The 23,360-nt window shown below is 36.0% G+C and overlaps 1 protein-coding gene across 14 annotated transcripts in view; it reads left to right on the top strand.

The window, feature by feature from the left end:
- The window catches only part of LOC145689315 (nucleolysin TIAR-like), a 1,166,854-nt gene that overhangs the window by 976,613 nt on the left and 166,881 nt on the right, over nt 1-23,360 (top strand). For all 14 annotated transcript variants that reach the window (XM_081763493.1, XM_081763481.1, XM_081763496.1 and 11 more), the window contains one exon: nt 9,717-9,792. In XM_081763493.1, the coding sequence (XP_081619619.1) occupies nt 9,717-9,792 (76 nt within the window). The remainder of the gene's footprint in view (nt 1-9,716; nt 9,793-23,360) is intronic.

The following is a 23,360-nucleotide window of genomic DNA, read 5'->3' as shown; positions in this document are numbered from 1 at the left end:
CTGTGATTTACCAGCTTGCCCTAGATCAGCTAAGGCAAATTATACTTGTTATTCATTCCTGATTTGAAATCGAATAATATAAAAGGATCCGTGTATGTTTTGAGTGTTTAGCAGTGGAGAGATTCACTACAACCCTTCCCTAATCCAGTTATTTTTGAATGGTTAACGTTTATCCGGAACGTACAAGATATTGCCAATGCTAAGACTTCTTGACAAGTTTCAGTGTCGGAGTTCCGAGAATTGGCATGTTACATATAATTTCGGTTATTCGTAAAGTAGGCAGCATTATAGGTCTATTTGAATGTAATGCGACTGTCGCTGTTTCTTATACTGTGATTTTTTTTTATTATTATTATTTGGCTGATAGGCCATTTCTGATTAAAAGTTGATTTCTGATTAAAAGAATACCTCCTCTTTATGTTGATCAGGAATGCTACATCTTCCGATCTTCCTGCTGAAAGTGGTTGTCTGTCTTTGTTTATAATAATAATAAGTTTTCGAGAATGTTAAAATATGATTTGTAGCCTTATTTTTTCTCTTTCATAATTATGCTGTTATCTGTTTCATCTGCGATTTCCTGTAGTATAGTATGTTTGCTAATGAAGTCTTATGCTGTTTCTGTCCTTGGAAATTCTTGTTAAATTTTGCTTAACATGCCCATGATGTTCAAACCCTTAAAAAGTTGAGATCCGTGTATCGGTTCGTGAAATTTTGGATCTTTCTTGTCTCCATTCTGAAATCGACAGTCTGAACCAATAATTCAAGATATTTCGAAATGATTCCTTAAAACATATTACGTATATTCTTTTCATGTCTCTTTCTGACCTATGGATTCGCTAAGATGTCATCTCTCAACATACATACTTTAAAATTAGATAAATGAAGCACTTACATCAGAAACACTTAAATGATACTGTTAAATAACTTCAATATGTGTCGTCATGATAGCAATTTACACGATTTAAAAGGGCTTTTAGTGTTTTCGTGGTCATTTAAATACAAACAAAAAAAATTGAGTGGAGTAGGAAACATTTACAAGTGGACCGTACTTGAGTGGTGACGTCACCTAGATCTCAATGGATCGATCTTATTTCTGCAAGCGATTCGTGAGTCGTCCATACGTGAAATGTAAGCAAACAAGGAACCTAAAGAAGGCAGGGGGGGCTAATTAGAACTCTCTATCTAGGAAATTTAACCTCTCTGTCGTTTCAAGCTCTCTGGTCGTATTTACAACCTCCTTTATCCTCCCTCCATTTTTTAAAAAATCTTCCATCCTAGAAACTCAGTTTTTCTACCACAGCGTTCCCTCATGCTTGAAAAAGCTTTTTCAAGCACGTACGAGAATCATGTTGAGTTGGAATGAAAAAAAAAAATAAAGTGCGTGTACTTATTCCTTCTGCAACTTTTCAATGTATTCGTCCTTGTTTTTCGTGCACAAGAAATAAATTATGCCTGCTTTGTATAATATGTGTTTCAAAAGTTTATTAAATAGAACTGGAAAGAAATATGTTATTACACCAATAAAATACTACCAGTACTTCTTTTATTCCATAAATTAATAACATATCTGTAGTTCATTTTCTTACTTTTGTATTATGATCTCTAAAGTAGATTTGATATTTGTTTCCTTTGATTTAACGTTCCTTGTTATTGCACCCCGTATCACTTTAGGCGTTCAGCTGAGCCCAATATGGGATCGAAGATTCATTCCAGTTTTCTTGGTTCCTTCTCATATAAAGTTTAATGGGCAGCATGGATGAATTAAATTTCTTTCCTATTTAGGGCTAATTGAAAGTTCCTAGAACCATGAGTGCCATTTCTAAGAGTGCGACATGTTGCTGGGGCAGTAGAGTCATTTCATGTTTTGCTTTGGATGAGGAGAGAGTAGTGTATGCCACTAATACAAGTTTTATATATACTATTGATTAAAAAAAAAACATATCTTAAACTCAGGTGGTTCGTTTGCTTCCTTCCTTCTTGCCCACCTGCCTCCGGGATATCCCGGTAGGGGATAAGTCAGTTTTAACCAACGAAAGCCTATGAGAACAATATGTAATTCAAATGTTGAATTAGCAGCGTAATACACGTTCTTTACGCGGTAGGAAAAATGAACGACTTTGAGTAATTGTACTCGCTTGTACATGACTAACCTGTGCCAGTGTAGTTACCTGTGGCGTGCCTTTTCATGGTGAAACCATAGAAAAATGTTTTGCCCTCATAATGTGAGAATTACAAATCAACATTCAGGCGAGAAAAGTGAAAAATATTTTTAAAACAGTGGCATTCAACTTTCATGTACAATTGTTACATTACGCAAGAGCAAATGTAATTGTTTTATGAAGCCGCGTTGGCTCAGTGATGGAACACTTACTACTAGTGTATGGGATCCCTAGTTCGATCTTAGCTCGTGCTAAGTGGACTTTATGATGAGCGAACATCATGTTCAGGGGTTTTCTTCTCTCTCTTTCTTCATCCCATCATTTCGTTCATACTCATCATCGCCGTCTCCCTTAATCCCAGAGCATAATCCTAGGGTGTTAAAACTATAAAGAAATATGTGGATACTGTGAAACATATGCACTTCAGAAATGGTGGTATTATTATTATTATTATTATTATTATTATTTAAATGTATTGACATGGTTAGAACCCTGTGACTCCTTGTGCTAGTCTTTTGCTCCATATATCATCCGTCTCTATCTTTATTTCAGTAAACTTAGCGGATGATGGAAAAGTTCTAAATATCTCAACTTCGTTTTGTTTTTCTTTCCTCGTTCTTTTTTTTTAACAACCTCTCCTTCCTCTGTCCATATTTTCTTCTTTCTTTAATTCAGAATTCCTTTAAAAAAAGAGAGAGCGATGGAAAGAGAGGAGATGTAAAGTGTAAGAGCTTCATCATTGGAAATTTGAAACTGTCAAGACGTAAAGGTGCTGAGAAGAGTGGGTTTCAGATTTTTCTTTTAAGAAAAAAAAGGAACATAGAGGCGTAGGGGGAGAGAAATTGAAAAGAAAGAGAGGAAAAGAGAAAACAGAAAATGTGTTTCATCTTAGAATCAATTCTGTTCTTCTTTCGTTAAGACGAGTGGCTGTATACTGAGTTTTTGGCAGGTTTTGCTCGTTAAGAAAGGAGGCCTCTTCCTTCCTTTCCTTTTCAGCAAGAAACATATTCAGGAGAGAAAGAAAGAAAGAAAGAGAAGGAAAATTGAAGTGAGAAAGGCCTTGTGGTTGGGAAAGGGGAAGAGGGATAGTCGGCAGTGGAAATTAGAAACTTTGGAATCAACTTTGGGTGTAGTTCCTTTTCGTTTGCTTTCTCTTTCAATCTCTAGTTTTTATGTATATGTTCATTTCTTTTCTTTAAAATTTCATTTCCTTCTGTACACACACACACACACACACACACACACACACACATATATATATATATATATATATATATATATATATATATATATATATATATATATATATATTCATAGATACATAAGAAAAAGCCACGACTCCCTTTCTACTGATGATTTAGAACCAATTTTTACGTTTGTAAATCCGAGATATTATCTGACATGGTCATCCTTCTTTCTCTTGTACTGATACCGTTAGACTTCTTTTCTTTTCTTCAGTTCACAGACTCTTACTTAACCCTTCTATATCTTAATTTCCTGTTCAGTGCAGAGTCTTTGTATACTCTATCACTGTTACACTATCCTATAACAGTAACAATTGATAGAATAATGTATCTGTAAATGCATTCAGTTGCTAACAGAAAGGAATATCATTTGTTGATTTCGTGTTGTTCTGTCGGCAGTTCTTTGTAAGCAATTTCATTTGCACTCTGTACTTGCGTGACTAGTATTCCTGGTAGACACGTAGTTGCACAGCAAATATAGAAGTTCCCTTCTTATTTAGTTAGCGGTTCTTTTGGCGTCGTTTTATCCCCTGTCTTCTTAAACTTTATCTACTGTTTTTGTGTTGGAACCTATATTTTTTGAAGAAACCCATACATTATAGAACAATTTATAAAAATTTAAGAACATATACACTATGTGATCAAAAGTATCCAGACAGCACAAAAAACATACGTTTTTCATATTAGGTGCATTGTGCTGCCACCTACTGCCAGGTACTCATTATCAGCGACCTCAGTAGTCATTAGACATCGTGAGAAAGCAGAATGGGGCGCTCCGCGGAACTCACGGACTTCGAACGTGGTCAGGTGATTGGGTATCACTTGTGTCAGAAGTCTGTACGCGAGATTTGTACACTCCTAAACATTCCTAGGTCCACTGTGTCTGATGTGATAGTGAAGTGGAAACGTGAAGGGACACGTGCAGCACAAAAGCGCACAGGCCGACCTCGTCTGTTGACTGACAGAGACCGCCGACAGTTGAAGAGGGTCGTAAAGTGTAATAGGCAGACATCTATCCAGACCATCACACAGGAATTCCAAACTGCATCAGGATCCACTCCAAGTACTATGACAGTTAGGCGTGAGGTGAGAAAACTTGGATTTCATGGTCGAGCGGCTGTTCATAAGCCACACATCACTCAGGTAAATGCCAAATGACGCCTCGCTTGGTGTAACGAGCGTAAACATTGGACGATTGAACAGTGGGTGGAATGACGAATCACGGTACACATTGTCCCGATCCGATGGCAGGGTGTGGGTATGGCGAATGTCCGGTGAACGTCATCTGTCAGTGTATGTAGTGCCAACAGTAAAATTCGGAGGTGGTGGTGGTATGGTGAGGTCGTGTTTTTCTTGGAGGGGGCTTGCACCCCTTGTTGTTTTCCGTGGCACTCTCACAGCGCAGGCCTACATTGATGTTTTAAGCACCTTCTTGCTTCCCACTGTTGAAGAGCAATTCGGGGATGTCGATTACATCTTTGAACACGATCGATCACCTGTTCGTAGTGCACAGCCTCTGGCAGAGTGGTTACACGACCATAACATCCCTGTAATGGACTGGCCTGCACAGAGTCCTCACTTGAATCCTATAGAACACGTTGGGATGTTTTGGAACGCCGATTTCGTGCCATGCCTCACCGACCTACATCGATACCTCTCCTCAGTTCAGCACTCCGTGAAGAATGGGCTGCCATTCCCCAAGAAACCTTCCAGCACCTAATTGAAAGTATGCCTGCGAGAGTGGAAGCTGTTATCAAGGCTAAGGGTGGGCCAACACCACATTGAATTCCAGAAGTACCGATGGAGGCCGCCACGAACTTGTAAGTCATTTTCAGCCAGGTGTCCGGATACTTTTGATCACATAGTGTATATGTTGTTTGCATATAGCCATTATTGAAGGCTGGAGTAGTGAGGTTATAAAAATAAACCTATTTTGCCCAGATAAGTACTGGAGCAATCACTGTATGATTCACTGGCCGACGTCAGTTTAGTTACAGAAAGTAAAACCTCTGATTCTGACTAATTTCAGGATGCCGAATTCGAAATTGATAGCCGTTTTACTACATTAGCTCGTATTTTGGTGTTATGCATTGTTGGCAATTTTGCCATTTTGTAGGGACGGCTTCAGTTGTCTTCGAAGTAACCAGTCTGACAATGCTATTTGAGTAAGAAATAAATTAGATTTCGCTCAGTTGGCGACAGATAGGGCCCCCATATATATATAACAATGAATACCGGGAGGACGGGGATGATTGAAATGCTTGACACTTGTGTTCCTCCCCCTCCTTTGTTTGTTTGTTTTTAGACCACTGAAACCGGTTTAAAAAATAGGGTCTATGTGGCAACAATGAGCTGCACGATGACGCGGGCGAAAAAAGCGCCGTTATTGTGTGGCTCAGTCTTGCTCTTATGCATTGCAGTAAGTAATCTCTCAAGTGTATAAGTATTTTGTCGGGAGAATTGACTTGGAATTTTTACGTCAGTATATTCAGTTTTATTTTACCATATTTTTTAAAACTGTTTTGCCTATGTTTTCAGTATAGTGATTTCTTTTAGTGATTTTATGGAATAAGTGGTTGTACTGTTGCTCTAAGTTTCGCTTTCCTGTGCAAAGTGTCAAGTTCTTTCCGCAGAGGATGTAAAAACTCACCGGACAGATTTTGTTATATCTGTGGCGTACTTATGGTTAAGTCGCAGATTAGATCGATAAATGATGATGTTAGGAAAGCATATTTTTATTTTGGCTGCAGGATCGGTGATCAAGATAAAAGCTGGGCCACTCATGTGTGTTGTTTGGTGTGTTATGCGACTCTGATTGCCTAGCTTAAAGGAACCAAACGAAGGATCCCTTTTGCTGTTCCGATGATATAGAGAGAACCCTGGAATCATATGATGATTGCTATTTCTGTATGACGAATACAGCAGGAAGTAACAAGAAGAAACAACGTTCCATCGAATACCCAAACTTGCAATCCGCGATCAAACCAGTGCCCCATGGAGAAAATTTACCTGTACGTACTCCTCCGAAAGATTGGGAAACTATCGATATTACAGCGCCTACAGGAAGCGATGAGGACATCAACTCAATATCTGCAGATGAAGATCCGAGAGACAGTTCTTTCCACGTAAAAGATGAGCGTCATGGCATCCTACAACATGAGTTGAATGATTTAGTGAGAGAGTTACAACTTTCGAAAGAGAGAGCTCAACTTTTGTGTGCACGACTCAAAGAGTGGAATTTACTGGCTCCTAGAATACTTACACTCACTACAGGAAAAGGAACGAGCCCTTTTCAGAATACTACAGAATGGAAGATTCCCTTTGCGTATGCACGGACATCAATGGTCTGATGAATGAATTAGAAATTCAGCATGATCCATCCGATTGGCGTATTTTCATAGATTCGTCTAAATACAGTCTGAAAGCAGTTTTACTTCATAATGGAAATAAGCTGCCGTCTATTCCTGTGGCACACTCTGTTTCGATGAAAGAGACTTACGAGAATCCCGCACCCATTTTAAAACGTATTAACTACAAAGAATATGGTTGGCAAATTTGGGGAAATTTGAAAGTTATTGCAATATTACTTGGTCTGCAAGGTGGATGTACAAAGTACTGTTCTTTGTGTGTGTGTGTGTGTGTGTGTGTCTGTCTGTCTGTCTGTCTGTCTGTCTGTGTGTCTGTCTTAGGGACTCAAGAGCCACAGAAAAACATTTTTCACAAAAAAAGTGGCCCCCAGAGAAACATTTAAGCCCGGTACCAACAGTGTCAAGTATGAACCTCTGATCGATCCAGCCAAGGTGCTGCTTCCACCTCTTCATATTAAGTTGGGCCTCATGAAGAATTCCGCAAAAGCTATGGACAAACAAGGTGAAGGATTTAGGTATCTTAGACAGTGTTTTCCAAAACTAAATGACGGTAAATTAAAAGAAGGAGATTTCACAGGCCCCGATATTCGCAAATTTATCCATGACGAATCGTTTGAACAGAGTTCAAACGACAAAGAGTTAAATGCCTGGCGTGCTTTTGTTCAAGTTGTAAAACGTTTTTTGAGGGGGCAAAACTAAAGCTCAAAATTACGAGGCTCTGGTGCAGCAACTTCTGGTCGCATATGAAGCTCTGGGATGTCGCATGTCTTTGAAAATCCACTTTCTGCAGTCCCACCTCAACTTCTTTCCAGAAAATCTTGCACATGTAAGCGACGAAATGGGAGAACAGTTTCACCAGAATATAAGAACGATGGAAATTCGATGTCAAGGACGTTGGGACCCTGCAATGATGGGGGGATTATTACTGGTTGGTGAAGAGAGAGGACTCAACATTCCATAAAAGAAAAAAAGTAAAGCAGATGGTGTTATTTGCAGCTCTAAACATTAGACTTTATAAATTACTCTGTGTATGTAAATGTTAATAGGCCTACTCTAAGAGAATATATAGTTTTCTAGAGCTAATTCACAAACAGAATATATAGTTTTTTATCTGGTTTGATTTAATAAATTAATTTTAAGAACTTTTAAAACTGAATGTCGTTCTTGACCAACTGTCGAAATGAAGTTGATTCCCTTCAAGGCACGCAAACATCTCATTGGCCGGTACACTTCATGATAACTCATTTTTCCTATTGTGGTAAATCTGGCAACTATGCGTTACACAAAAATGCGAGTAATGTAGTAAAATGGATATCATATTTGTATTCAGGGACCTAAAATTAGTCAGAATCAGTGAGTTTTGTTTCTGTAACTTTTGAAAAGTTTAAAAACGTCGGCCTGTGTTATTTGTAAATGCAGATTTCATTTACTTGTATTCGTCGTCGATCTAAACAACCAAAACTTTGCTGTACTAAGTGGGAGTTACCTACATTAACTTTTTGTTACTACAACTTTGATTATGAGGGAAATATTTTCCATCTATCCTAGTCATTTCCTAACAATACCTCGAATGAAATGGGTTACAGGTTAAGTCCCAGGTCAGTAAATGTATTAATTAGCATCGCTATGTTCGTATGTTTTCTCGCGGCTCTCTACTTTTCTTTTACTTGCTTAACTTTCACCAACAGTTATTTCATCATCGTTGTGTTCTTTTGTTTTGTCACCTGTCTACAATTACTTGTACTTACAGGTATACGCATCAGATGTTAGCGATATATATATATATATATATATATATATATATATATATATATATATATATATATATATATATATATATAGTAGCTGTACGTTGAAAAATGGCTTACAGTTGTAATTTTATTTAATGCTTTTTTTTAAATTCTGAATTCTGCTGTGAGATATCTGATGTGTCGTTCGACTGGAAGAATCGGAGTATACAGTTTACTACTTACAGCTCTAATTAAGCTAACACTTTATAATATTGGGTATGTAGAAGGGAGATGGAACAATTATATATATATATATATATATATATATATATATATATATAATATCCAAAAGTTAAAAAAAATTATGAAACTTGTAGTTGGTTGGCTATGCATAGAAAAGACAAGATTACTATCACTATAACATAATAGATTGAATAAAAAGTTCAAGTATTTCTTATATATGATATCAGCATTTTCAAAGACATTTCTGTATTCAGCAACATGTTCTGTGCTCTCCTTGTCCATTGCGACGTATGTCGAAGATAAAGATGAGGAGAAAAGAAAAAAATGTATAGGGTCAAAATACAAACTCCGAAAGAAGAAATTTTCTGCCAAACTTTTTTTTTCTTCAGGAAAATGACAAGTGTTTATGAGAATTCAGTCCATCACCATATTTACAAAACTAGATACTATAGCTGGATTACTTTCGGAAGATGAGGGAGTGGGAAAGTCAGTGCTTCCATTACAGAGAGGCACCTTCGGAAAGGAAAAGAATGTAAGCCGAAGCCTTACCATTAAGAATGAAACATTTTTAGTTTCTGCTGAAAGAACAGAAGGGCCTTGTATATATTATCCTCCCTATGCAACCATTGCTTTGCCTTTCACCAACCAGTTTGTCTGAGTTTTTTTCTTTCGTATCGATGCTGCACAGGCCCGTATCCAAGGTTGGCTAGGGGGGCCGGGCTCCCATAAAGTTTTGCTGGCCCCCTAAAATTTTCACGGTAGGCTTCAAATTAACTATAATATGGTTGGATTGGGCCGCCACAACTTCTACCGCCCCCTACATTTTTCGCCTGGCTACTGGCCTGATACTGCATAAAAATTGAGAATTCTTTTCTTTCTTTTTTTTAGTTGTATTTTTAAAGGAAATTTTGCATTCTGAATGCTGTGTTTTTGCCTATGGTTCTTATCTTTGTTTTTAATCTTTCTTTGCAGAGACTGTAGAGTAGTAAGGGATCCCCAGACACTTAAGTCCAAAGGATATGGGTTCGTTTCTTTTGTCAAGAAAGCGGTAAGTACTGAATAATCTCATCCTTTTGTATTTAAAGTTAATTGACTATAACTTAAAAAAATCGTATAATTTTAAAAATATGGTGTCTGTATATGGATGTAAGTTACTTACTACTTTTGTGATAGTTGTTACTGAATACAAATTAAAATACAGATTTACTCCATTTTCTCTCTAAATTTGTAGTATTACAGAATTCTCGAATGGTCAGTTAAAAAAAAAAACGAACTACATAATTACTAAAGCAACCCAAAAACATAAAAAGCATAACAGCAATTTACACATATGGTTGGTACTTTGAACATGGTTGTGGTTTGTCTAAGGGTCCAGAAGAAACTAATTTTAAAAGCATAATTTTAGAAAAATAGAACACAAAGCATAATTTAAAATATGTAGCACGATTGTTGGAAAATTCTGTTTAACATACTGTATTAATATTAAAACCAATATTTACATTGCAAAATCATTGAGAACGTAACAATTGCAACAATGAAAAGCTTTTTATTTCTGTAAACTTTTCGGTGTAATCCTTTGAAGTGGAGAAAAGGAAAAGAAAAAACTTTCCGCCAACAATTAATAGTACAAAAGAACTCCACACTAAGTATATTGTTATGTGTACCTCTTGAACTTGAGCACTTTCTGTACTTTTTGGTGGCATCTTTTACTTTCCTTTTCTGTATATATGCACCTCTAAGGCGCACACAAGTGATAGAAAAAAGTGACTCGAGTAAAGCATATCTCTTTACAGTGCATTAAGTAGAAAGTTCATTAAATATGAAAGAAACTGGTTGCATAAAATGTTAACAAATAGGTCAAGATATTTGGAATATTTAATGTATAGTAAATGTTACACATTATACAGAATTAATGTAAAACAATGATTGAAATTAACAATAAAGCATAATTTGAAAAAAAAAATAAAGCATAATGTGGGTTGCTCTAATAATTACTGTACATGTTAAAAGTCTTTTGGCTCTGTAATGAAAATTGTAGGGGGAGAAAAGGAGTATGCTGACAACAATTTCGAAGAGTTAAGAGTGATTGGGTACATTTTGAGACATACAGGGAAGAAAAATTACAAGGAAATAAAAAAAAAAAAAAACTCGTTCAGGGTAGGAAAGAAGAAACTGGGTGAAACCAATCTAAAGATTTATGAACCAGAAAGATGCTGATTTCATTTACAAATCTCATGTGTTACTCTTAAACCTGCTTAGTAATATTCCTTCTTTCGTTTACTTTCCCTTTGTTTAAACTAATTCGATAATTTCGTTTGTTACTCCTTAATGCTTTTGTTTTAAATATTAGTCGTCCATACATCTTTGAACCTTCCTGTATTATATTCGTATCCATACATCAGAGTTTAAAAGGTACATTGTGTATGATCAGAAGCAATTTTAATTTTATGGGCATCTGTAAGATTTTCAGATAACCAGACGGCTCCCCAATGTAATCACCATGCATACTTTATTAGTATTTCAAATAGAGAATATCTTACGTTGTGATTTTATTCCTCTTGTCGTACGTCTCTGCGCTTTCCAACTCGACAGTTGAAAAATATTTTTCCGAATATGTATTAGTAACTATAGAAATGTAAGATAGAACCACATTTTGAAGGATAAGTGTGGAGGGCGTTAAAACCCAAGGCAGCAACTTTTCAAAATGTCAGCTCATTTTGTGCAACTAGCTTTGTTATCCAACAACGAAACGTCATGGAAAATGCCCCCAATCGTGTTGGCTTTGATTTGTTGTATACGTTATATTTTTCTCTGATATTTATTTAGTTAATTAATTGAAGAAATTACCATACAGAATTGATGAGAAAATCACTATGTTTTTACTGTTTCGTTGTTCGTCTGAACACTGGTTCAAAGAGATGCAGACCTGCCTGGATTCTATGATCAGGAGATAACCGTTGAGAAGAGACTTAGTTCCAGTTCTGAGAGTCTTTCGAGTATCTGTATAACCCACTAGACATAATACGGTTAAACCTGATGTCGCAGCAATCTCCGTCACAATAATTAGACTGTTATCGACTATAGGAATGTGCTTTTTGCCTACAGTTTTCTGTAATTCGAGGTGTTGGCGAATAACCACTTCAAGGATCATTTTCAATACTCTCTTCTCGTTTAAATTCATTGAATTACCTCTTGAATGTTCTCCCTGATATCAAATTTCTACTGGCGTTGAATCTCAAAACCAGCACTACAGCAGGAACATTCCTCTTAAATCTGAAAACTTCCTGACGATACTATTCTCCAGCTTTTCCATTTTGGTGCTCACAGTTCAACAGTCTCACAAAAGTTTATATAATACAAAATTGTGCAGGCAATTATTCATATATTCTAACGAAAACGTATATAACAAATCAGTTTTAACAAATTTCCCAAAGATCAAATGTATTTTTCACAAAACCTTTTGAGTTCCCCACTAACAAAGGTATGTATTCTTATTCTTGTTTCAGTAATGAATATCAAGTTATCATCTAATGATACTGCTGGATTTACGTATAAGCAAAATAAGCCTTAGCATAGGGCCTCACACTCTTTGGGGGTCCCAAAAATTAAAAAAAAAAAAATCCAACTACTATATACTTTTCCAAAATGTAAGATAAAAAGTAAATAAAACTTACGTATAGCAACAGTGTTTTGTGCTTTGTAGGCTCCTATTATGTAAATAATGAGGCCTCTCCTGTTAGCCTGCTTCCTAAAATGTCACTAGTTTGCTCATTAGGGTATTTAGGATGTCTACATTCAGCATGAACTGGTTGCATGGTAATATGTAGCATACAGTCAATACAAAAAATAACGACAGTTTGTCATTGATGAAAGACAGCTGGCATATAAAGGACCCCATTACTTTCAATAGCTTAGTCTTTCATCAAAACTAAATCCGGTTCTAATGATTACTGTGTATTTGAAACAAGTTACATTATCGTTTTTTCAACAGGAGTGTACAATACGTTATCTGTTGCTAATAAATGAGTAAAATGTACTATTAATTGAATATGCATTAAATTTTGGATTAGTTTGCTTTGTAACTGTACCTCATTGAAATAGTGAAAATGAAATAATGTATTTTATTAAGAAACATCGTACAGTTAAATAACTATGCATAACAGTTGATGTGGCATTCTGTAGATCAAACGACGCTGAATAAATTCCCTTTCGATCACTTCCAAATTTAGTAAACAAACAATGTGAACATGAGTGGTCTGTAAACAGTGTAAACTTAATTTTCATAATGTTTTCCCCATAATTTTTTAAACTAATTCCTTACCAATTATATCGATTTATTGATTATTGGCCGCTATGGCAACGCTGCCCCTAGGTTAGCCAATGCTGCAAAGGCGAATGTGGGAGGGAGGAAAGAGAGAGTTTTCTAGTGGTCTGGGGCTCAAAGGAACAGAGGGAATTGGTGAATTAATTGCCTCAATATGTACGACACGGAGTTGTTACCGCATGATGCGCTCTGGGTGCGATTGTCTGTTTGAGATACACTCTGTGTTGCCTCTGGTTTTTGGTGAGTTGTTGCTACCGTGTACACAGACGAGAGGTTGTGTTCTTACTAAAGTATCCGTTCTTCGTGTTTTATGTCATTGTCTTTTCCATTAACGTGGAGAACTTATCTTTACCTTCCTTCTGTAATGAATTTGGTTGCGACTAGGACTAGGTGGATGGTATCTGAAAAAATATAAGTTCACTAGACATTTGTTAAACTTTCAACTATTCTATACATAACTATCGGAAATCTTATAGAGTAGCAATGTCCTAGTTCGTCTAATGACAGGTATCCACGTAAGAAGTGCACTTTTTTTTTAATGTAGATTCAGTGTGCCGAGAATGGATTTCATTTCCATATTTAACACTATATCAAAATGAGTAGAGAAGTGAACCATTTCTGATCTCCATAAAGCAAAACCTGTGATAGATAAAAAAAAAAAGTCTTTTCATATGGATTTGAGATCCCAAAAATAGATTGCAATTCCTCTCTTATCATCTACTGCAACTGGAAGTGGTGTAAGTCTATTAGAACTTTAGTTTTTAACATTTTTTCCATTGAATCAAAAACTTAAGGAGCGCTTTTCTGATACGGATTCTACATCCCAAGAATGGGTTTTATCTCCGTCCTCTGTTTAAACTGAAAGTGATAGATCTACTAGGGATATACTTGAGTATCTTGTTATTAGCTGACACACACTTGACTGTTCATTGTCAAAATGTTAGAAAGACAAACGCAATTATGGTCACAACGAAGCGGCCAGTATCGAAATACAGAACTACACTGGAAAACGTAGAACAGGTTACTACTTTTCGTTAGTTGGGGGCCGCGGGGGCTCAGTGGTAGAGCGTTCACCTCTAGTGCATGGGGTTCCTGGTTCGATCCCAGCTCGCGCCAAGTGAACCTTGTGGTGGAAAAACACAGTGTGCGTGGGTTTCCTCGGGGTTCTCTCGTTTCCTCCCACTTTCTTCGTTCCACCATTTCATTCATTTCTCATCATCACCGTCCCCTTTAGCCTACCCAGTATAACCGTGGAACGTAAAACTTAAAGATTTCATTTCATGTACTTTTCGTTAGTTGATAGTACGGTATTATTAATGAAGACGAACACATGAAGTACGAATGAGAAACAAAAGCAAGGATAGCAATGGCAAAAGAAGTTCTTTTAGGAGAGCATCATTTTTGGGATTCTTAAATTAGTCCTTGAATTTGAAACACTTAAGAAACAGATTCACAAAATGTTTTGTTTAGCGCATTGTACTCTATGATGCAGAATAGTGGACACAAGCGATTAAAAAGACTGGAAACTTTCGAAATCTAAGCGTGGAGATTAATGAAGAAAATTAACATGGTTGAACCGAAAACTAATCAAGAATGTACTGAGTGTTAAAAATATCAGGTTGTCTAAAAAGTATTGTGCCATTGCGGACGAGGTGGCGTTAATGTCTCAAATCTCAGGGTATATGAGTCGCAGCGGGTCGGCCCTAACGTCATGTTGACAGTTGGCAATTGTAGCTAGTAGGTGTTCTTATGGATGTGCAAAAGTGTCGTATATCACGCTGACAGCCACACCAGACAGCATACATTTTTAACGACCCACCAGAAATTGGAAGAACTTTGGGTGGTAGGTTTTAATGCATTTGCCGTATAGCCCGGCCGTGGCACCGTCAGACTTATCATTTGTCTCGGTCCTTGAAAAGCTTCCTGAGTTGTATTAAGTTAGTTTCAAAAGATGCCTGTGAAAAGGCTTGCTTTTTGTCCAGAAACCACACATGTTTTATAGCGGCGCGGCGGGATTATGGCAAATGATCATCAAACGAACGGTACATGTGTGGTTTCATAATGCTATTTTCAAATTACAATAAATGACTTTTCAATTGTGTCCCTCAAATGTTTAATACTTTGTAGACAACCTATTAGTAGAAGATGAACTGTTCTAGATGTAATTAAAAAGATGAAGAAAGACTGGTTGGGTCGTTGGTTGAGAATGAACTGTATCATATGAGATTCAAAAAAATTACTGTGGCAGGAAAAAGAGGAATTCCTTTACATATCTTAACTACGTATCCCCTTATTTTTTAAAACATAATTTAGTAACAATGTATTATTAAACTAGCAGCGTTCACCCCGCTTCGCTGCGGTCACCCCGGAACGCAATAAACTTTGTTACTTAGATAATTTTTACTTTTTCGCTTTCAAGTGATATGATAAAAACCATAGAAGATTGCAGTAAATGTTAACATTATATCGCCTGTCATTTATGTTAACCCGCCCCGCTTCGCTGCGGTCACCCCGGAAGTTTTCGCTTTCAAGTGATATGATAAAAACCATAGTAGATTGCAGTAAATGTTAGCATTATATCGCCTGTCATTTATGTTAACCCGCCGAGTGACACGGTCATGCGGGTTGCATATAAATACGTTTATTTTTACCTATGATGAACTAACAAAGGATTTGTACGTTATGGACACTTGAATGGTCAATTATCTCAAGACACTGGTAATTAAAAATTAAAGTGATGTAAAAACCATCTAGGGTCCAAATCCTAATAACCCCCCAAAAATAAAAGAAATTGGTTCAGCCGTATTAGCGTGATGAGGTAACAAAGGATTTGTGCGTTCTCTTTTATATATAAGATGAGCTAATTAATGTTTTCGAAACGTTTTATACAGTAAGTGCTCGATAATTACGACATCATGAACTGCGCACTGGATTTCTAGAAGCAGTTCTTACTTTTTAGTAATAATACATACCATACTTGCTCACGTAATTTGCGCAATTTTTAAATCTATTTTGGCGACTGGCAAATTTCGTTAATAGAGGTCTTGATATGAGTTGTATATCCTTGTGTACGGTAATTAACAATACGGTAGTTTTGTTACCATTTTATTGTAATTTTGTAATATAGGGCTAATTGTGAATTATCAGTAAAATTAAAGTAATGACAATCATAGTGAATGCAAAATACATAGATCTAGCATTCTCTATTAGTAGTTTTAATTAATGGAAATATTGTACTGGCAATCAATAATTAATCGAATTAGTTATTGTCTTAATACATATTGGTAAAATATCCGTAATAGACATGGAGCAAAACTAAAGTTGAAAATAATCCTTTAAAAATTTGGGCGCGCTAAATACACAGTGACACAAATTATGTTAGTAAATACAGTATTTTGTGGTTATTAGATTTGCGAATTTTCTAACCTTTTGTTATTCTTTAATCCCTCCAAGTTATTCACTAAAATAATAACTGAGAAATGTTATGGGGATCATATCTTTTAATTAACTCGATCAACCCTTTATAAAAGTTACGAATAAATAGAAGATAAATGACCGGAGAGAGAGAGTGGGAAAATTTGAGTCCTGTCTGACAAATGCAACCTTAAAATAATACAAAATATACACAATGTAGTCTTAAGAGTTTTTTTTTTTTTTTTTTTTTTTTTTTTTTTTTTTTTTTTTGTACGGGAGATCGAGTTTGATTTCTTACAAATATGTACAGTATCGTTCAAAAATCCCTGGGCGTGCATTTCTCGTTGAAGAACCCTATACTCTTACCAACGGGTAGAATTGTTACAATTTTTTTTTTTTTCAAATATTAATTGAGGTCTTCATATAAAGCCAAAGCATTAGAATTCCCTACTTACACTTCTCGTAATGTGGCCTTCTAAAGCAAGGTGGGTGGCCAAGATGTTTTGAAGATTGTACATGGGCTTTGATCCCTTATCTTGTGCTTCCCAAATTTGATACAAAGGTCTCAACAGTGAAAGAGAGAACTTCAAACGAACCAACCGAAAGTAAAATCAATTTTTGTAAATATGAGACTTAATCATAATGTAATACGAGATAATTTTGTACTAACCTTGTAAGAATAATTATTTATGTGGTGCTCTTGAAACGTTACTACATTTTTTCCCTCAGTAATTGGTAAATACGATATTAACGTGGCGCAAATGTTATCTGTACATTTGCTTGATGAGTGCCAACTGATCTCATCATAACAGTATTTCCTTCAGTGGCACTCGGACTCATCTGTTTTGACGTCTATCACAGTTGTAATTACGGTATCAGAGTAAAGGATAGAGAGGAAGGGGAGCTTTTGGAAAACCTACCGCATTCCTTCGTTTCCGACCGCTATCATAACTGATTGGAGATGCGTTCCTCGATCTGACGTGATTGTTGTAGGGTGAAATGCGAGGCTGTGGTTATTGGGATGCTCTCGGTTGCCTAGCCTGCCAGGGTAAAGCTATCGGAGCGTTAAGAGCAAGGCAGTTTTCGTACAGTTCGTAGAAATTCCGCTACGCGGCGTTTTCACTGTTCTATTCTCTCTCTTTTTTTCTTTTTCCAATTTTTCTAGATTTTTTAAGAATTGTATTCTTTTTCTCTCTCTCAATGAAAAATCTCAGCTATTCGTAAAATTGAAGAATCTTACATCATTGTAATTTTGTCATCAAATAATTATGTATCGTGCTTTTAAAATGTTCACCTGTGCTCAATCTCTCCTCATTGTTTCGTTTTCATTCAGCAAGAATACGCCGTTTATCGTCATAGTTTTAGCGTAATATGCTTTTCGTATGAAAAAAAAAAAAAAAAGATTTATTAACTTCTGTCCTGCTTTCATATAGGTACATTTTTAGGCAATTTAGATCCCATGAATTTGAATGTGTAATTTCTTTTTTATTAATCAATTTTAAAATTACATCTGTAGTTAAATTTTGTGTCTGAAAGCAATTATTTTTATTTACGAGATCTGTTCGCAAAATCACCATCGTGTGTGACTAAGTACAGCACTGTATAAGCAGTTTTTATATTTTTCCAGATGCTTATTATTCCAATGTCCTACAGCAGTGTTTGCATTGACACCTGACGGTTCCATGCTGAATTGTGTACATGGTTGTTTGTCTTACGCATGTGCTCTGTCGTGAAGATGTCTGGAGCAACGAACAAACGTTAAATTTTTGGTGAAGCTGAGAAGGGTGGGCAATGAAATACAGGAAATCTTAGAGAAAGTGTACAGCGAGGATATCGTGAAGAAAGCAGCAGTGTAGAAATAGGTTAAATGATTTTCGTAGGAGAGGAAACGTATGACTGATGACGGGAACAAATGACAAATAGGCGACTGATTATGCAGTTCATAGCAGACGAAGTGAACATTGATAGATAAACTATGAGGAAATTTTTAACTGAAGATCTTGACATGCACGAATGGTGTTCCAACATGGCCCCAAAAGACCTTACCGATGATAAAGAATAACAAAGAAGGGTAAAAGTGTCCACAGACCTGTTGGAGAGGCGGGCTGAAGTTTTGAGCCGAATAATCACAGGTGATGAAACCTGTGTTTTCGCATATGACATTGAAACAAAGCGACAAAATCCCCAATGGATGACAGCTGACTCCCCACGAACAAAAAGTTCTGACAGTCAAAATCAGAAATCAAAACTATGTTGATAACATTTTTATGTGGGATCGTACACTGTGAGTTTGTACCAAGAGGTGAAACAGTGAACGAAGTGTACTATTTAAAAATTCTGCAAAGATTGCGTGAAAATTCTAAATACATAGAATGCATTTGCATGTAGTGTCCGTGAGCTTGAGTTTCGCAAAGTCTTGGCAGTGTTGACATAAAATTGTTGATGTCATCATCATCAAGTATTTTCCATTACTATTAATTACTTGAAATGAGCCAAACCGGCTTTTATAAAAATCGGAAACAGGTTTCTGCAAAAATCGAAAACCGATATATCGGTTATCTTTAAAAGCTATCCGAGCTTTCCATCGAAACCTGTTTTGCTTTTCTTCTAAACTTAAAAAAATAATAATAATAATAATAATAATAATAATAAACGCTTTCCGTTTTCTCCAAAAGAGTTTTGGGTTTTTACTGAAATCGGAGTGATTTTCGCATAAATTATTATGTAAACTCAAACGTCTATCTTGAACAACTCTGTAACTTAAACAACCTTCGATGTCCAATTTACATAGGGTTTACTACCTAAGAATTACCCTCTTAATATTCTCCATCAGTTACAATGTTCTTTATCTTTTATCATACTTTCTCTCCTCAAAATACAATTTCTCAAATTAAATGTTCAAATTTGTTCCGTTTTCCTCTTTTTTCATTAAATCCAATGTTGTTCTCTCACATTTGTTTTCTTAATTTTCATTATCCCAACTCCATTTCTGCATCTTCTCAATACCCACATTCCAAATGCCTCCAATTGCTTTCCCACACTTTTTCCTGATATCCATGTTTTTGCACCGTACAGAAATACTCGATAGTGTATCACTTCGACGTGCATTAAAGAAATATCGATAAAGGAAATACGGGTTAAAATCAAATTTTTAAAATTATATTAACATTATTATGGAATATGCAAAATTAAATATAGAGAGATGTTAGTTGGTAACTATGATTCTAAAACAGCAAAATGAACCCTCCTTCCACACACACACACTCTCTCTCACACACACACACACATACACACACACACGCACACATCTTTCTGTCGTTCAGTTCATTGATGGAGGGAATGGGGAGGAGAAATGAGTATGGGTATAAAGAGACTGCAGAATGGGAAACTTTTTTTTTTTTAATCAGTCATCGACAAATGAATCAATTGCATCCCAGCATCACTCATATGTGCCATGGTCTTCGTTTCTCGCAGCTAATCTCAGCAAAGGATAAAATAAATGAACGATTTCTCTCCCTTTCCTTCTCTTTCTATAAAAGAAAGAGCGAGGGGAAAAAGGAAAGCGAAACGTAGCCTTTCCCCCTTTTTTCTCCTTAGAATAGAACTTGGATTTCCTCGTTGGTTTGGCCTGAAAACTAATATGATGATCAGTACTTCTAACTCATGGCTCAAATTACTAACTGGACTATTATTTTAAATCTTTCGAGTTTGATTTTTTTTTTCGATCAGGTTTCTTGAAAAAGAAGGAAAGAAGTGATAATGATATAGAGTTTCCCTGTGTCAACTTCTTTCTAAAATTAAGTGAAGTGATGGAGTTAAATGGGATTTCACTAAACTGTTGGAATTCTGCCGACACCAACATATGAACAAAACGGTGTCCTTTTCAAACATTCGTGATTTAACCAGGTTTCGTAGATGTCTTTTTAATAGTAGTACTTGTCTCAGGAATAAATGACTGATATAGTATGGTCTCTTTGGTGCTCGTAATCCTGAGTTTTATTTCCAGTTAGGGCAGTTTTAGGCACTTGTATAAAGATGTAGCGAACTCAAATTAAAAACTAATTACATACAGAGTCTAAACTCAACCATGTAACACCAAAACGTGCGACTTCAGTTTACATATGATTAACTTATTAACGTTACGTGTTTCAACGTAAGAAGTCAGAAGTAATATTTTGAAATTATATGTAAAGTACAGAAAGATATAATACATACATACATTGCGATCTATTGGTGCTTTCTCATTCTTTAATCTCTCCCCCCCCCCCCTCTCTCTCTCTCTCTGTGTGTGTGTGTGTGCGAGTGTATGTATGTCTGTGTGTGCCTGCGTGTGTGTGTGTTACAAGAGCCACACCCTTAGTTGGATATGTTACCAAGGGTTGAGAGCGAGAGGGAGAGGGCATTAAGACTGAAAACATGGTCGATAATCGAGCAAATTTATGTGTGTGTTTGTTTGTGCGGGGGCCCTACCCGTTGTTTACAGCCATTGTTCGGCCTCTCAAGTTGGCAACCGAAGCCTCACATCGTTCAGACCCCCCAATGACGTTAGTGATTTCAGTTTTCCCTCTCAATGGTATAATACTCCATACACTTGGTGCTTGTCCAGCTCATCGGAAGCTGCAGAAACTGCTTTTAAATTAGGTTGAACCATTTTCTGGAATATTTTGTTCTCCCGCAAAAGTAGGTAGGGGAACAGAAAAAAACTTTGTGAATGAATTTCACTCAATTATCCTGATTACTTGTGTCTGGCATTCTGAGGATTCTGGAATTTGTGAGATAATTCTTATTCCATATTTCATTAAAAAGTAGCTTTCCTGTGAGATATTTATGTAACTTTCTTTCTTTTGTGGTAACCAAACGGAATAAATTTAAACATTGTGAAAGTGAAATTTCTAAAAATTGTACTCTATATGCGGAGTGAAATTTCTAAAAATTGTACTCTATATGCGGACATCTAGCCGTTCAAGATGTCACATTTTATTTTTTAACCAGGAATAAATGTCCATTACATTTTATTACTTGTATTTTTTTTTTCTTAAATTTTGGTCATGCCGCTTCGTATTAATTTATTGCATTTTTTGGTATAAATCTTTGGTCTTACAAAAGAAGAAACTTTATGTAAATATGCTCATCATTCTCTACTTTAAAAATCTTACAAAATTTAAAACTGAACATAATTCTCTTTGTAGTTTTCTATTATTTACAAAATAGTATTCAATAAAATGTGATCCGGAGCGCAGTTCGTCATTGCGCACTTCAAAGCATAATGGTATTTCTAATTTATATAAAAGTGTATTGTGTAACTGGTGTACGTTTCGATATGAAATTATATGAAATTTCTAGTTTTACCAGTACGTCTCACGGTTATGCCCTGTAGGCTAAAGGAGATAGATGATTAATGAAAGTCAGTGATTATGAAAAATGGTGGAATGAGAATGTTAGAGAAAATCAACTTCGAGAAAATCAACAGACACAGTGTTGTCCATCACAAGCTTACATGGCCTGGGACCGAATCACGGACTTCTCGCACCAGAGGTGAGCGTTCTGCCACTGAGCCACAGTTGCATCCTGCATGTCAGTATCACTATTTCTCTCCGTGAAGAATGTGGAAAAGTGAGTGGAGCACCAATGAACACTATTAAAGTCCGGAGTAAATCTTCTGCTTTGAGCTTTGTAAATCAGTGTTTTGAGTAGAGTGTAAAATAAATTAAATTTCTCAAGATATGTTCAGAATTAGAGGAGAGCAGATTGGTTTCAAATACAAATTTGCACAGTGACCAGTGGTGCTGAATAAAGACTTTCATCAAGGAAGAGGAATTTTTCGGATTAAGGGGAAGGACTAATTTGAAGAAAAGGATTCTCTGATTTTTACACAGTAATTGAATTTTGGATCTCTCCTGCCTGTCGCCTCAGTCATCTGTGCTAATAAAAATTCAAATTTTGTGCGAACAAATTACAAGAAAATTCATTTAAAACATAGCCTACATTGGTGACACATGTTAAAACTGTCGCTTTCAATAAGCGAAAAATCAAGCATACTCCGTTCGTTGATGTTCGTTTATCATGTTTTTTTTAAACGTCTCAAATCCGTTTCGTAGTTGCCGCGCTCTAAACGGTGCCACTTTAATAGTTCAAAGAAATATAGTGAAGATTAAGATTAAGGATCTACTTGACAAAAGTTGAAACTGGGTTCATGTCGAAAAGTATATGGGACATTCCATGTCAAATCACCAAATCATCAGACTTAACCATCTCAGATTTTTTAAAAAAATGGTGCACAGCTTTATTACAATGGGAGATGAAAAAGTCCCAAATATTATCTCTCTCCTCCTGAAAGTGTTCCCATATAGGGTGTTCAAAAATGTCATAAAAGGACATTTTTCAGTTACTGTGATTATTAAAAATTGTCATAAAATGGTTAATATGTACACTAGAGGTATGAAACAAACACCGTTGGAAAGCCCAAAGACTGCTCTACAAGTTGTACTATATTGAAAAAAGTACAAAATAAAAAAACACTTCAAAAATTCAAATTCAAATTTGAATTTTGAATTTCGCATAGAAATGTCCCTGCGAAATTGTTCAAAATTGTCCAGATTGTAGTCTCGTATGTGTACTAAAACACCACAAAGTTGCATTTTGGGCACTCAATGGGATCCGATTCAAAATTCAACATAAACCAAACATTGCACGATATTGACCATGTGAATATCTGGGTTCAAATTGAAAACCATTTGCCTGTAGCTATTTACCTGCAGCATCAAAGGAATTTATATTCAATTTCATTTGTTTCTTGATGTATTCATTTGAATTTACACAATTATCCACCTTTCGAATTATCTAGAGAGGTATTACGTTTCTGGACAGTACTCAGTACA

The sequence above is a fragment of the Thermobia domestica genome, chromosome 1, assembly GCF_964235325.1.
Source record: "Thermobia domestica chromosome 1, izTheDome1.hap1.1, whole genome shotgun sequence".
NCBI classification, from domain to species: Eukaryota; Metazoa; Arthropoda; class Insecta; order Zygentoma; family Lepismatidae; genus Thermobia; species Thermobia domestica.
The sequence above is the reverse complement of the archived record's forward strand: the minus strand, read 5'-3'. Positions and strand labels throughout refer to the sequence as shown.